The sequence below is a fragment of the Mesoplodon densirostris genome, chromosome 12 (assembly GCF_025265405.1).
Source record: "Mesoplodon densirostris isolate mMesDen1 chromosome 12, mMesDen1 primary haplotype, whole genome shotgun sequence".
In the NCBI taxonomy this organism is placed as follows: Eukaryota; Metazoa; Chordata; class Mammalia; order Artiodactyla; family Ziphiidae; genus Mesoplodon; species Mesoplodon densirostris.
Window position 1 is genome coordinate 61,299,451 of NC_082672.1, and position 16,474 is coordinate 61,315,924.

At 40.2% G+C, this 16,474-nt stretch overlaps 1 protein-coding gene across 2 annotated transcripts in view; it reads right to left on the reverse strand.

Moving 5' to 3' along the window:
• KLHL32 (kelch like family member 32) overlaps positions 1-16,474 on the reverse strand; it is a 224,330-nt gene that overhangs the window by 20,237 nt on the left and 187,619 nt on the right. For both annotated transcript variants that reach the window (XM_060114789.1, XM_060114788.1), the window contains 3 exons: positions 5,882-5,940; positions 2,167-2,359; positions 406-500 (listed from right to left, as the gene is read on the reverse strand). In XM_060114789.1, coding sequence (XP_059970772.1) covers positions 406-500; positions 2,167-2,359; positions 5,882-5,940 — 347 coding nt within the window. The remainder of the gene's footprint in view (positions 1-405; positions 501-2,166; positions 2,360-5,881; positions 5,941-16,474) is intronic.

The window sequence follows — 16,474 nt, forward strand, 5'->3', positions numbered from 1 at the left end:
ACACCCTCATAGGTGGCATTTGTTGAATGAATTGTAATACAGAACAGAAAATAAGAAAATGGTATAGAAAGGAGACATTTGTAAAGTTTTGCAGCTGTGAAAGTACTATTACCAAGATTTCTAGATGTTTTGGTTTATAAGAAAGGAAGAAGCATTCCACTTTCCCCATTTCCAGTATAACATATATTTTCAAAGCTCATTGCCATCTTTATTTTCAACAGGGCTCCATCATTTATTAGTTAGCATCTTTAGGATGCAGGATGAAGTTTAGTGGCTGAACTAGCTGCACAAAGGAAGCTCAATCTTCTTCCTACCTGTAAACATCTCTCCCTGCAACAGCAGCATTGCAAAAATAACCTCACTGAATCACTTGTACAAACTCCAAAAGGAACTTCAACCACTCACCTGGATGCAAGCCAGAGGCTCGTTCGTCCAAATCGAATATCCACCCACTAAATATATTCTCTCATTATGGACAGCAACTCCAGATTCATTTTGGCCTAAAGTAAAGAGAAGTGAATAAAAGAGGAAAAATAAATCCATTTCCTTGCATGTCTTCATTAACCCTTTTGCCACTGAGGGATACAATTTCCCTCTGTGGCACACCTGTATATTCCACAGTATTTCTGCCTCAACTAATCACTGTCTCCCAGTTCTCACAGGGAAGAATTAACCACTCAGAGAATGACTCTGTGTTGGGTCAGAATCCAGCCATAACTCTTGATAGCCAGCCAAGTTAGTAAATACAGCAATAATCCACATAGAACTAAGTTTTATACTAGGTTGTATGCCATTAGTTTATATGGTATATTTTAGGAATGCAAAGCACCTCTTGTACTACAAATGCTTTTAAGCAAGTGCTTACATTTGTAATGGCTGCAACCACAAGAAGCCAATAAAACAGAGCCATGCCCCTAGTGTGCCCCAAATGAAGACAAATAACAGAAAAGATTGATAAAGTTACTACCCTTCTTTTCTTTACATACACAACAATTTTAAGACTATATTAAAGTTCCTGAACTGGGACCAGCCTGGGTAGTCCCTAGATACTGACACGCCAAAATGATGAAAGGTTCCTCCCCTACTTAAAAAGGAAGACAGAATAACTCACTACTACATATTCTTCCCTGGAGGCCACCAGAGAGCGAGATAGTCTCTTTTTATTGATGGGCTGACACAGGATTGACTCGGGTAATAAATAAGCTGGATCCTATAGCAGACAGACTCACAGATCGAGGGACCAAGGGGCTAAGGTACCACTACAGCAACTTAGAGTTAAGTGCTTGTAGGTGGGCCTCAAAGATCATTTTCACAAAAACAGGAGCTCAATACAAAGCATCTAAACCTCTCACATTGGTTATGCCCCCCACTGTGGCCTCCGTAGCAGCAGCTGTGAGTCATTGAGTGCCCACTCAGCATATTAAAATGTCTTGAGGCAATAGTCCAGCCCACCCGTTTGAGTTGCGATTTTCCTATTAGAGCAGCCTGGAAGGGATCTTAATCACGTAGACCGAAAAGGGAGGACAAGTTTTCAACTTCATTAAAAAAAGTCAGGGGTAAGCTGTTCGCTGCTTTCATTTTATTCCCCTGTGGGATGAGTATGGTCCCTACCTAGTGCTACCCCGTGGTAATGCTTGGGTGGGTCTCTGTGGCCAGAAGCGCTGCCAAACCCTCATGCACAGAACATCTCTTAAGGTTTTGTCTTTAGGAGAATACAGGCAGAAATGATAGTTGACACTGACAAACAATGAAGACCATTCTCCTGCACTCACAAGAAATAAGAGGACTAAAAGTAGTGAGAAGTAAAAAATAAATTGCTCCTGTAAAGAGTCATTACCTCTTTCAGCGCCTGGTTCCTCCTACTTATACCAATGTTCCTACGTGAATACTGATAGACAATAATGGACCTGACACGTCTCTCTTGGCAACGTGCAAACACAAACAAAGGTAACACAGGCCCTGAGAAACCAGATGTTCAGCCACCTGATTGAGTCCGATTTTGTGAGATAAACAATGCACATGCACACCTTTCTGGGTAATAAAAGCCAAGTTGTTCTACCACCATGCACTTAATATTTACAGCTGCACTACAGATATCTAAGAAAACAAGTTTCACAACTTCCTGAATCTCTGCTTTTCCTGATTTACTCAATCAAAGGTACTTGCCAGTCAACAGGTTAAAATTACAACGCGTCCACTGGTCAGCGTCCATGTTGTAGGCATCTATATGCCGCACGAGGACCCGGTCGTTATTGTAGTCCAGGTCATTGCCTCCAAGAACATAAAGCTTCCTTTGAACAGCAGCCATGGAATGGTAGACCCGCCTCTGCAGCATGGGGCTGCGGCTTATCCACTTATTCTGAGACAAAAAAAAAGAGAAAAAAGAAACTCAGGTGAATTCTGTTAAGTGGAGACCTCCAGGGCAGAAAACAGCAGTGCTTCATTAGTAGTGGGGACTCTAATGATGGTCAATCACGTTCTATTTGAATGTTGTTTATATACTTTGAAAGGTATGGGCTTCTTGCCTGAGAACAAGTGCAGAAGAGCCCACATGTTCTAACTCTATTTGCAACTTACGTAAGGCATTTCCTCTTCCTTGGGTTGCATTTTGAATTTGTAAGGGGAACATATGAGAATTTAGAAGTTTTCATGATTGGTTATTTCTCCCAATTGAGAGAACTTACTCCTGCAAATGACTTAAGAGTACAAGTGCATGGTTAGGTATACTGTGTACGGTGGTATAATGATAACAAAACAGGCTCTGGATCCAGAATGCCTGAGTTTATCATCTGTGTGCGACCTTGGCAATTTACTTAACCCGTCTGTGCCTGTTTCCTCATCTGTAAAATAGAGATAACAGTACCCATCTGACAAGCCTGTTGTGAAGATTAAATGAGCTAATACACCTAAAGCATTTAGAACAATGCCTGGCACATATGTCCAATAATATGCACTTTTTAAAAGTTACTGTGATATAATCATTGGCTGCCCAAGGACCCTTCATAAGTTAATATGAGGGCAGCTTTGCTGTTCTTTCCAGGATGAACCTCCGGAGGTCAATGGAAGAGCTAAGATTTGATTCAGCAGCAAACCCCTCACAGCCTTTCATATATTTACACTCACAACTTCACCCAATTGGGAAAGGTTATTTCCAGGCACACGGTTATCTGTTTTGTTAGAAGACCAAATGTTCTGTGATAACTTTAGGGAATGGTGAAACCTCTAATATCTGGTTCTAGACCACCCTCAAGAACGAGAGAGGTCTGCTCCACTCCTCTCAAATAAGGCTCCTATTTAAAATATAATGTAAAAATAGGGGCTTCCCTGGTGGCGCAGTCAGTGGTTGGGAGTCCGCCTGCTGATGCAGGGGACACGGGTTCGTGCCCCGGTCCGGGAAGATCCCACATGCCGCGGAGCGGCTGGGCCCATGCACCGTGGCCGCTGAGCCTGCGCGTCCGGAGCCTGTGCTCTGCAACAGGAGAGGCCACAGCAGTGAGAGGCCCGCGTACCGCAAAAAAAAAATAATAATAAAAATAAAAAAAATAAAAAAAATAAAATATAATGTAAAAATAGATGAAAATCAAATATGACTTTAATTTTAAATCTCAACTAAGTAATGGACAGGTAAGTAAACCTTACCATTTTCTTTCTACATAAACACTAAACATACAGGAAGAACATAGATTATTTCTTTTTGCAGAGAAAAATTTGGATTTCAACCGAAAAAATCATATGATGGTTTGAATACACAGAATTTCAGTTCACAGAGCTGTAAAGGAAGAAGCAAAAAAGAAAGTTTTGTATAAATATTGGTCCATTCACTATTGGCTTATCGACTGGCTCATCTGTAATTTCTCTTTCAAAGATACACTAACATGAGAAAAAGAAAGTGGTTTGTCCAGTTTTTTAAGGCTTGAATTTATCTGCTCCCCCCTTTTTAAACATGTCATATTAAGAATCTCCTTCCAATTAAATGTATCTTTAATAAAACAATCAAACCTTTCTTTCAAGATATTCTCCTAAGAAATATCTTTAATACATTATGCATGAGTGGATTTAACTCAAGACTGATGATGCTTTCCTTAGGTGCTTTCTAAAATGAGGCAACCCATCACAGTATTAGGAATCAATGTTTCCACTAGCAGTCCAGTCCCCTGCCACAGGACTATGGATGCCATCTGGTTTGCAAAGCCTGACTGCATCCCCTGATTATATCTTTAGCTTCCTTCACTGCCATGCCTGCCAGGTGAGCCGCCAACCGCTGCAAAGGCAAAGAAACAGAGAGGCCTGGTGGGGTCATTCCTAATAAGCTAGCGTGTGAATACTAATCAGTGCTGGGGAAGCAGAGGTCACCCCAGCCTGCCTGTTGGCAAGTAGCGATGTGCTCTGTGGCAGATGGCAGGCATTATCGACTCTCCACAAAGGTCTAGAAGAGAAATAAGCACCAGGGCTGAATGATAGAGTTATTGAGATTCTGAGCAAGATGCAAGCAGATGTGATGTTTGCCAGTACCCACTGTAAACAATATGCCAGCAGAATTTTTAAAAAGAGCACGTGTGGGGCCTCCCTGGTGGCGCAAGTGGTTGAGAGTCCTCCTGCCGATGCAGGGGATATGGGTTCGTGCCCCGGTCTGGGAGGATCCCATGTGCCGCGGAGCGGCTGGGCCCGTGAGCCATGGCCGCTGAGCCTGCGCGTCCGGAGCCTGTGCTCCGCAACGGGGGAGGCCACAACAGTGAGAGGCCCGCATACCGCAAAAAAAAAAAAAAAAGAGCTTGTGTGTACAAACATGAAACAGAACTCATTTGAGAAATGTTAACACCTTCTTCCTCTTTAACCACGTGTGCACCAAACTTAAGCAACTGCAATTAATGATCCCTCTTGGGACATCCGGCCCAGGGACACGTGGTCTCTGAAACCTATAGCCTCTAATGACATCAGGAAACACTTGCAAAGACAGAAATACCTTCGCTAAACTCAGAATCAAGTAATTGTTAAAAAATACTAAATAGACTGAGGTCACTCTGAACATATATTTGATGGCTAGTCCCAACCCAGAGTGCCAAAGCCAACCTGTTGTTTTGTGTTCCATTATCTTCAGCTGATGAAGATGAAACCTCCAAATCAAATCATTCTGGAATACTGTCAAAATCATGAAAAGTACTTACATTGCCAAAATCATAGAAATGACAAAATTCAGCAAACATGTGCCACAGTTACAGATACTTTGGTAGAAGGAAAAGAGAATAAAAATAGTTCTTCTTTGGGGGAAAGAAAAGTCATTAAGTGTGCATGAAAAGTGGATAGAAGGGACAGGCACCATCAAAATGCTCCCAGTGCAGGCCCAGCTCTTAGATGAAAAACGTGCGCCAACTCTTCAGATACTGCTCCTTCAGATTTGTCCTACATACTGTCCTGGGATATGTTGGCTATATGGAGCTAAATAAAAGTTATCACTTTATTTGGGAATAAGGAAACCATAAGCACGTTCCCCTCCTAGAGTGACAGGCCTTCTAAAAGGAGGTGGCAACAGGACAATCCAAATCCTTTCTCAGGATGCCTCAGTGATGAACAGCCACTTGAGATAAATGGTAATAAGGGCATTTAACTCATCAATATATTTTCCCTTTTTCCTACATTATGCAAAACTCTGAAAAAGTTGAGAACTGAGTATAGCATAAAACAAAAAGAGCTGAAATTCTGTGTTTTGTGAGAAAAAAAAAAAGGCAACCAAAAAGCAGTTTATCCAGATGCTTCCTTTTCTCTATGTAAGTTTAAGTTGCATGTGTGTGTATAGACTTGGCATTCCAACTCCTAATTACTGTAGCAATCTTTAAAAATTCATTTTAATTAAGGTAATGAGCTTTTCTTATATGAGTCTTACCTGGTTAGGTTCATATGCCATTAGTCTGTTCTGATATTGTGCCGTGTTAGTTACTCCACCTGTAATGGATTAACACGTGTTAGGCTTTCATGAATAAGAAATGGGATATTCCAACATGAGAATGAGATACAATTAAAGGAAAATTAGCTACTGCTGAGGGTCTGTTTGTATACCCTCGTGGTGAACCCACGACATAATTAAGAAGCTTATTGTTGAAGCAGTTGCATTTTCAAGAAACATTTCAGAAGCGAGCCAGCTGAGAGCAAGCAACAAGTATGCTGAGATTTCCAGGAGGCCCCCAGTTTTGTCAAGCTGCTCTGCATGGCCAGAACGAAGGGCAAAGTATGGTGAGGGAGTGGGAGCAAGCATAGCGCACTTAGACAAATCTCTATACAGTTTATGCCAGGGGCAGAGTTATATGGAAAAGTCTTGTCCTTAGCTACCCTGGTAATTTTACAGCTCTAGTCTTATGTGCACTAACATAGTGATATCTGGATGTCTCTTTGGAAGACCCATATCTAAGAAAAGACATGACTTATCAAAAGAGATCTAGAGCCACTGCTGTCCAACAGAATATAGTAAGAACCATAAACAGGAGTTACATATGCCATTTTAAACTTCCCAGTGGTCACATTAAAAAGTAGTGCTCCTGGGCTTCCCTGGTGGTGCAGTGGTTGAGAGTCTGCCTGCCGATGCAGGGGACACGGGTTCATGCCCCAGTCCAGGAAGATCCCACATGCCATGGAGCGGCTGGGCCCGTGAGCCATGGTCGCTGAGCCTGCGCGTCCGGAGCCTGTGCTCCGCAACGGGAGAGGCCACAACACTGAGAGGCCCGTGTACCACAAAAAAAAAAAAAAAAAAAAAAAAAATAGAAAGCAGAGTAGGAAGATCCTGAGCTTACCTCCTCCCACAAACACACCAAAACGGTAACTACAAATCTCTGAGAATGACCTGAAGACTAGCAGAACAGATTTTCTGCAACTAAGGATATTGAGATGAGAAGTAGGGACACAGATGTAGCCTAGTCAGAACTCACACACTGGGTACAGCAACCACAAGTAGGAGGGATATCACAACCACAGTGGTGGTCGACCCTGATGAGCAAGGGGTCTGAGCCCCACATTGGGATTCCCAGCCCAGAGGACCTGCACCAGGAAACAAGCCCCAATAATGTGCAGCTTTGAAACCCAGTGAGGATTATATTCAGGAGAGCCAGAGGGATGGGGAAAACCAAGACTGCTCTTAAAGGGCTTGGACACAAACTCACTCACTCCAAGTCCCAGTGCAAAGGCAGCAGCTTGAAAAGTACCTGGGTCATATAAGAAGGAGATTCACTGACTAATTTTAGGGCATGTGCCAGAGGAGCAACAATCTGGTGGAGCTTTCTCTAGGGACAGAAGTGCTGGCAGGCATTTTTTTACTTTCCCTCCACCTAGCTGGCCCAGCACAGGTGGGCACCATTTTTGTCACACTCAGTCGACCTAGCTAACACCATCCATCCTGCCCCAGCATCCCTTGAGGATCAGCCCTGCCCAACCGGCCTGTCTCAGCTGGCCACTCCAAAGCAGCTCCTGCCTAACCCTATCAAGTGAGCTGCTCCAGCCAGCACTGACCAGTGTCTCACCAAGGTATCTGCCACACTTCAGACCAGTCCCATAAACAGTGCACCTGTAACAGTCATGGCCAGGCCTTGCAGCCACTCATGCCGGGGGGCCAGCTCCACCCACCAGCACACCTGCACCAATCACAGCCCAAACAAAACAGGAAGGCACAGGTATCCCACACAGGGGAAACCCCTAGAGTTCCTGGCTCTGGTAAGCAGGGGAGATTGCACCACTGGGCCCCATAGGACACCTACATAAGGCCACTCTTTCAAATGGAGAGACCTAGCTGATATACCTAATACAAAGCAACAACCACAGAGAGTTAGGCAAAATGAAGAGACAAATAAATATCTTCCAAACAAAAGAACAAGACAAATCCTCAGAAACAGAACTAAACAATATGGAGGTAAGCAAATTACCAGATAAAGAATTCAAAGGAATAGCCAAAATCATGCTCACCAAACTCAGGAGAAGAATGGAGGAACACAATGAGAACTTTCAACAAAGAGATAGAAAATGTAAAACAAAACCAATCAGAACTGAAGAATACAATAACTGAAATGAAAAATACACCAGAGAGAACCAACAGCAGATGCAGAAGAATGGATCAACCATCTGGAAGACAAGGTGGTGGAAATCATCCAATCAGAACACCAAAAAGAAAAAAGAGTTTAAAAAAATGCAGATAGTTTAAGGGACCTCTGGAACAACATCAAGCTTACTAAAATTCGCAACAAAGGGGTCCCAGAAGGAGAAAAGAGAGAAATGGGGACAGGAAACCTATTTGATGAAATAATGGTTAAAAAACTTCCCTAACCTGATGAAGGAAACAGACATCCAAGTCCATGAAGCACAGAGTCCCAAACAAGATGAAACCAAAGAGACCCACACCAAGACACATTACAATTAAAATGTCAAAAGTTAAAGAGAAGATATTAAAAGCAGCAAGAGAAAAACAACTAGTTACTTACAAGGGAACCCCCATAAGATAATGAGCTGAGTTTTCAGCAGAAAATTTATAGTCCAGAAGGAATTGGCACAATATATTCAAAGTACTGAAAGGAAAAAACTTACAACCAAGAAGACACTACCTGGCAAGTTTATCTTTCAGAATTGAAGTAGTATCTTTCAGAACTGAAGAGTTTACTACACAAATAAAAGCTAAAGGAGGGCTTCCCTGGTGGCACAGTGGTTGAGAGTCCGCCTGCTGATGCAGGGGACACAGGTTCGTGTCCCGGTCTGGGAAGATTCCACATGCCGTGGAGCAGCTGGGCCCATGAGCCATGGCCGCTGAGCCTGTACGTCCAGAGCCTGTGCTCCGCAACGGGAGAGGCCACAGCAGTGAGACGCCCACGTACCGCAAAAAAAAAAAAAAAAAAAAAAAAAGCTAAAGGAGTTCATCACCACTAAACCAACATTACAAGAAATGTTAAGGGAACTTCTTCAAGCAAAAAAGAAAAGGCCATAACTAGAAACAAGAAAATTATGAAAGAAAAAATCTCACTGGTAAAAGCAAACATACAGTAAAGGTGGATAAGAACCACCTACAAAGCTAGTATGAAGGTTAAAAGACAGAAGTAGTAAAATCATCTATATCTAAAATAATTAGTTAAGTGATACACAAAATAAAAAGATGTAAAAGATAACATCAAAAACATAAAATGTGGAGGATGGACAAAAATCCAGTGCTTTTAGAATGCACTCAAACTTAAGTGACCATTAATTTAAAATAAACAGCTATATACATAGATTGTTACTATAGGAACCTCATGGTAACCAAAAAACAAAAACCTATAACAAATACACAAAAAATAAAAAGAAAGGAAAGCAAACATATTACTAAAGAAAGTCACAAGGGAAGAGAACAAGAGAAGAAGAAAGAAGAGGGAAGAACTATAAAAACAACCAGAAAAAATTAGCAAAATAGCAATAAGTGCATACCTATCAATAGACTAAGTGATCCAATCAAAAGACAGGGTAACTGAATGGATAAAAAAACAAGATATATATATATATATATACACACACACACACACACACACACACACACACACACACACTACCTATAGGTGAATCACTCCAGGTCTAAAGACAAACACAGACTAAAAGTGAAGGGATGGAACAACATACTCCATGGAAATGGAAATGAAAAGAAAATTGGGATAGCAATACTTATATCATACAAAATAGACTTTAAAACAAAGACTGCAACAAGAGACAAAAAAGGTGTTATGTAATAATAAAGGCATCAATCCAACAAGAGCATATGACACATAAATATTTATGCACCCAACATAGGAGCACCTAAATACATAAAGCAAATATTAACATACATGAAGGAAATATTGACAGTAATACAATAGTAGGGGACTTTAACACCCCACTTGCATCAATGGATAGATGATCTAGACAGAAAATCAGTAAGGAAATATTGCCCTTAAACGACACATTAGGCCATACAGCCTTAATAGATATACAGAACGTTTCATCCAAAACCAGCAGAATACACATTCTTTTCAAGTGCACATGGATCATTCTTCAGGATAAATCACGTTAGTCCACAAAAAAGTCTCAATAAATTTAAGGAGATTGAAATCATTACCAAGCTACTTTTCTGACCACAACAGTATGAAACTAGAAATCAATTATAAGAAGAAAACTGGAAAAAACACAAACACGCAATAGATGAAGAAAAAGAATTTGACAAAATTCAACATCGATTTATGTTAAACACTCTCACAACAGAGTGGGTATAGAGAGAACATACCTCACCGTAAAAAGGACTACATATGACAAACCCACAGCTAACATAATACTCCAAGGTAAAAAGCTGAAATATTTTCCTCTAAGATCAGGGAGAAGATAAGGATGCCCACTCTTGCCACTGTTATTTAACACAGTATTAGAAACCCTAGCGCTAGCAATGAGAGAGAGAGACAGAGAGAGAGAGAGATAGACAGAGGAGGCATTCAAATTGGAAAGGAATAGGTAAAACTGTCACTATTTGCAGATGACACGATACTTATATACAGAAAATCTTAAAGGCTCCAACCAAAAGACTATTAGAACTAACAAATGACTTCAGTAAATTTGCAGGATACAAAATTCACATACACAAATCTTCTGCATCTATGTACACTAATAACAAACTATCAGAAAAAAAAATAAAGAAAATCCCATTTTCAACTGCATCAGAAAGAATAAAATACTTAGGAATAAATTTAACCAAGGAGGAAAACACCTGTACTTCTGAAAACTATAAGATACTGATGAGAGAAAATGAAGATAACACACATAAATGGAAAGACATACCATACTTACTCATGGATTAGAAGAATTAATATTGTTAAAATTCCATACTACCCAAAGCAATCTACAGATTCAATGCAATCCCTATCAAAATACCAATGGCGACTCCCTCTCGCGAGAGCACCAGAGTCACAACTAACTGCTGAACAATCGTCGACAGGAAGACACTGGAACTCACCAGAAAAGATACCCCACATCCAAAGACAAAGGAGAAGCTGCAATGAGACAGTAGGAGGGGCGTAATCACAACAAAATCAAATCCCATAACTGCTGGGTGGGTGACTCACAAACGGGAGAACACATACCACAGAAGTCCACCCACTGGATCGAAGGTTCGGAGCCCCACGTCAGGCTTCCCAACCTGGGGGGTCCAGCAATGGGAGGAGGAATTGCAAGAGAATCAGACTTTGAAGGCTAGCGGGATTTGACTGCAGGACTTCGACAGGACTGCGGGAAACAAAGACTCCACTCTTGGAGGGCACACACAAAGTAGTGTGTGCATCAGGACCCAGGGAAAGGAGCAGTGACCCCATAGGAGACTGAACCAGACCTACCTGCTAGTGTTGGAGGGTCTCCTGCAGAGGCAGGGGGTAGCTGTGTCTGACCGTGGGGACAAGGACACTGGCAGCAGAAGTTCTGGGAAGTACTCCTTGGCAAGAGCCCTCCCAGATTCCACCATTAGCCCCAACAAAGAGCTGGGTAGTCTCCAGTGTTGGGTCACCTCAGGCCAAACAACCAGGAAAGAGGGAAGCAAGTCCCACCCATCAGCAGACAAGCAGATTAAAGTTTTACTGAGCTCTGCCCAACAGAGCAACAGCCAGCTCTACCCACCACCAGTCCCTCCCATCAGGAAGCTTTCATAAGCCTCTTAGATAGCCTCATCCACCAGAGGGCAGACAGCAGAAGCAAGATGAGCTACAATTCTGCAGCCTGGGGAAGGAAAACAACATTCACAGAAAGATAGACAAAATGAAAAGGCAGAGGGCTATGCACCAGATGAAGGAACAAGATAAAACCCCAGAAAAACAACTAAATGAAGTAGAGATAGGCAACCTTCCAGAAAAAGAATTCAGAATAATGACAATGAAGTGATTCAGGACCTAGAAAAAAGAATTGAGGCAAAGATCGGGAAGATGCAAGAAAGCTTTAACAAAGACCTAGAAGAATTAAAGAACAAACACCTAGAAGAATTAAAGAACAAACAAACAGAGATGAACAAAACAATAACTGAAATGAAAAATACACTAGAAGGAATGAATAGCAGAATAACTGAGGCAGAAGAATGGATAAGTGACCTGGAAGACAGAATGGTGGAATTCACTGCCGTGGAACAGAATAAAGAAAAAAGAATGAAATGAAATGAATACAGCCTAAGAGACCTCTGGGACAACATTAAATGCACCAACATTTGCATTATAGAGGTCCCAGAAGGAGAAGAGAGAGAGAAAGGACTCAAGAAAATATTTGAAGAGATTATAGTCGAAAATTTCCCTAACATGGGAAAGGAAGTAGCCACCCAAGTCCAGGAAGCACAGAGAGTCCCAGGCAGGATAAGCCCAAGGAGAAACACACTGAGACACACAGTAATCAAACTGACAAAAATTAAAGACAAAGAAAAATTATTGAAAGCAACAAGGGAAAAAGACAAATAATATACAAGGGAACTCCCATAAGGTTAACAACTGATTTCTCAGGAGAAACTCTACAAGCCAGAAGGCAGTTGCATGATATATTTAAAGCGATGAAAGGGAAGAACCTACAACCAAGATTACCCTACCTGGCAAGGATCTCATTCAGATTCGAGAGAGAAATCAAGCAAAAGCCAAGAGAATTCAGCACCATCAAACCAGCTCTACAACAAATGCTAAAGGAACTTCTCTAAGTGGGTAACACAAGAGAAGAAAAGGACCTACAAAAACAAACCCAAAACAATTAATAAAATGGTAAAAGGAACATACATATCGAAAATTACCTTAAACGTGAATGGATTAAATAATGCTCCAACCAAAAGACACAAGCTCACTGAATGGATACAAAAACAAGACCCATATATATGCTGTCTATAAGAGACCCACTTCAGACCTAGGGACACATACAGACTGAAAGCGAGGGGATGGAAAAAGATATTCCATGCAAATGGAAATCAGAAGAGAGCTGGAGTAGCAATACTCATATCACATAAAATAGACTTTAAAATAAAGAATGTTACAAGAGACAAGGAAGGACACTACATAATGATCAAGCGATCAATCCAAGAAGAAGATATAACAATTATATATGCACACAACATAGGAGCACCTCAATACATAAGGCAACTGCTAACAGCTATAAAAGAGGAAACTGACAGTAACTCAATCATAGTGGGGGACTTTAACACCTCACTTACACGAATGGACAGATCATCCAGACAGAAAATTAATAAGGAAACACAAGCTTTAAATGACACAATACACCAGATAGATCTAATTGACATTTATAAGACATTCCATCCAAAAACAGCAGATTACACTTTCTTCTCAAGTGCACGTGGAACATACTCCATGAGAGATTACATCTTGGGTCACAAATCAAGACTCGGTAAATTTAAGAAAATTGAGATTATATTAAGCAACTTCTCGGACCACAACCCTATGAGATTAGAAATCAATTAGGGGAAAAAAAACATAAAAAACACAAACACATGGAGGCTAAACAATATGTTACTAAATAACCAAGAGATCACTGAAGAAATCAAAGAGGAAATCAAAAAATAACTAGAGACAAATTACGATGAAAACAGGACGATCCAAAACCTATGGGATGCAGCAAAAGCAATTCTAAGAGTTAAGTTTATAGCAATACAAGCCTACCTCAAGAAACAAGAAAAATCTCAAATAAACAATCTAACCTTACAACATCCAAAGGAACTAGAAAAAGAAGAATAACCAAAACTCAAAATTACTAGAAGAAAAGAAAACATAAAGATCATAGCAGAAATAAATGAAATAGAAACAAAGAAAACAATAGCAAAGGTCAATAAAACTAAAAGCTGGTTCTTTAAGAAGATAAACAAAATTGATAAACCTTTAGCCAGACTCATCAATAAAAAGAGGGATAGGACTCAAATCAATAAAATTAGAATGAAAAAGGAGCAGTTACAATGGACACCACAGAAATACAAAGCATCCTAAGACACTACTACAAGCAACTCTGTGCCAATAAAATGGACAAACTGGAAGAAATGGACAAATTCTTAGAAAGGCATAACCTTCCAAGACTGAACCAGGAAGAAGTAGAAAATATGAACAGACCAATCACAACTAATGAAATTGAAACTGTGATTAAATATCTTCCAACAAACAAAAGTCCAGGACCAGATGGCTTCACACATGAATTCTATCAAACATTTAGAGAAGAGCTAACACCCATCCTTCTCAAACTCTTCCAAAAATTTTCACAGGAAGGAACACTCCTCTGCAAACTCATTCTATAAGGCCACCATCACCCTGATACCAAAACCAGACAAAGATACTACAAAAAAAGAAAATTACAGACCAATATCACTGATGAATACAGATGCAAAAATATTCAATAAAATACTAGCAAACAGAATCCAACAACACAGTAAAAAGATCATACACCATGATCAAGTGAGATTTATCCCAGGGATACAAGGATTCTTCAATATATGCAAATCAATCAATGTGATACACCATATTAGAAATTGAAGAATAAAAACAATATGATCATCTCAATAGATGCAGAAAAAAGCTTTTGACAAAATTCAACACCCATTTGTGATAAAAAAAAAAAAAAACTCTACAGAAAGTGGCATAGAGGGAACCTACCTCAACATAACAAAGGCCATAAGACAAACCCACAACAAACATCACTCTCAATGGTGAAAAACTGAAAGCATTTCCTGTAAGATCAAGACAAGGATGTCCACTCTCACCACTGTTATGCAACATAGTTTTGGAAGTCCTAGCCACGGCAATCAGAGAAGAAAAACAAATAAAAGGAATACAAATTGGAAAAGAAGAAGTAAAACTGTCACTATTTGCAGATGACATGATACTGTACATAGATAATCCTAAAGATGCCACCAGAAAACTACTAGAGCTAATCAATGAATTTGGTAAAGTTACAGGATACAAAATTAATGCACAGAAATCTCTTGCATTCCTATACACTAAAAACAAAAGATCAGAAAGAGAAATTAAGGAAACAATCCCATTCACCTTTGCAACAAAAAGAATAAAATACGTAGGAATAAACCCTCCTAAGGAGGTAAAATACCTGTACTCAGAAAACTATAAGACACTGATGAAGGAAATCAAAAATGACACAAACAGATGGAGAGATATACCATGTTCTTGGATTGGAAGAATCGATATTGTGAAAATGACTATACTACCCACAGCAATCTAAGATTCAATGCAATCCCTATCAAATTACCAGTGGCATTTTTTACAGAAGTAGAACAAAAAATCTTAAAATTTGTATGGAGACACAGAAGACCCTGAATAGCCAAAACAGTCTTTTTTTTTTTTTAATAAATTTATTTATTTATTTATTTTGGGCTGTGTTGGGTCTTTGTTGCTGCGCACAGGCTCTTCTCTAGTTGTGGCGAGCGGGGGGTTACTCTTCATTGCGGTGTGCAGGTTTCTCATTGCGGTGGCTTCTCTTGTTGCAGAGCCTGCAGCTCTAGGTGTGCAGTCTTCAGTAGTTGGGGCTCGCGGGCTCCAGAGTGCAGGCTCAGTAGTTGTGGTGCATGGGCTTAGTTGCTCCACGGCATGTGGGATCTTTCCAGACCAGGGCTCGAACACATGTCCCCTGCGTTGGCAGGCAGATTCTCAACCACTGTGCCATCAGGGAAGCCCATCCAAAGCAGTCTTGAGGGAAAAAAAATGGAGCTGGAGGAATCAGACTCCCTGACTTCAGACTATACTACAAAGCTACAGTAATCAAGACAGTATGGTACTGGCACAAAAACAGAAATATAGATCAATGGAACAGAATAGAAAACCCAGAGATAAACCCACACACCTATGGTCAACTAATCTATGACAAAGGAGGCAAGGATATACAATGGAGAAAAGTCAGTCTCTTCAATAAGTGGTGCTGGGAAAACTGGACAGCTACATATAAAAGAATGAAATTAGAACACTCCCTAACACTATACACAAAAATAAACTCAAAATGGATTAGAGACCTAAATGTAAGACCAGACACTATAAAACTCTTAGAGGAAAACATATGTAGAACACTCTTTGACATAAATCACATCAAGATCTTTTTTGATCCACCTCCTACAGTAATGGAAATAAAACCAAAAATAAACAAATGGGACCAAATTAAACTTAAAAGCTTTTGCAAAGCAAAGGACTACAAACAAGACTAAAAGACAACCCTCAGAATGAGAGAAAATATTTGCAAACGAATCAAAGGACAAAGGATTAATCTCCAAAATATATAAACATCTCATGCAGCTCAATATTAAAAAAACAAACAATCCAATCCAAAAATGGGCAGAAGAACTAAATAGACACTTTTTTAAAGAAGACATACAGATGGCCAAGAAGCACATGAAAAGCTGCTCAACATCACTAATTATTAGAGAAATGCAAATCAAAACAACAATGAGGTATCAACTCACACCAGTTAGAATGGGCATCATCAGAAAATCTACAAACAACAA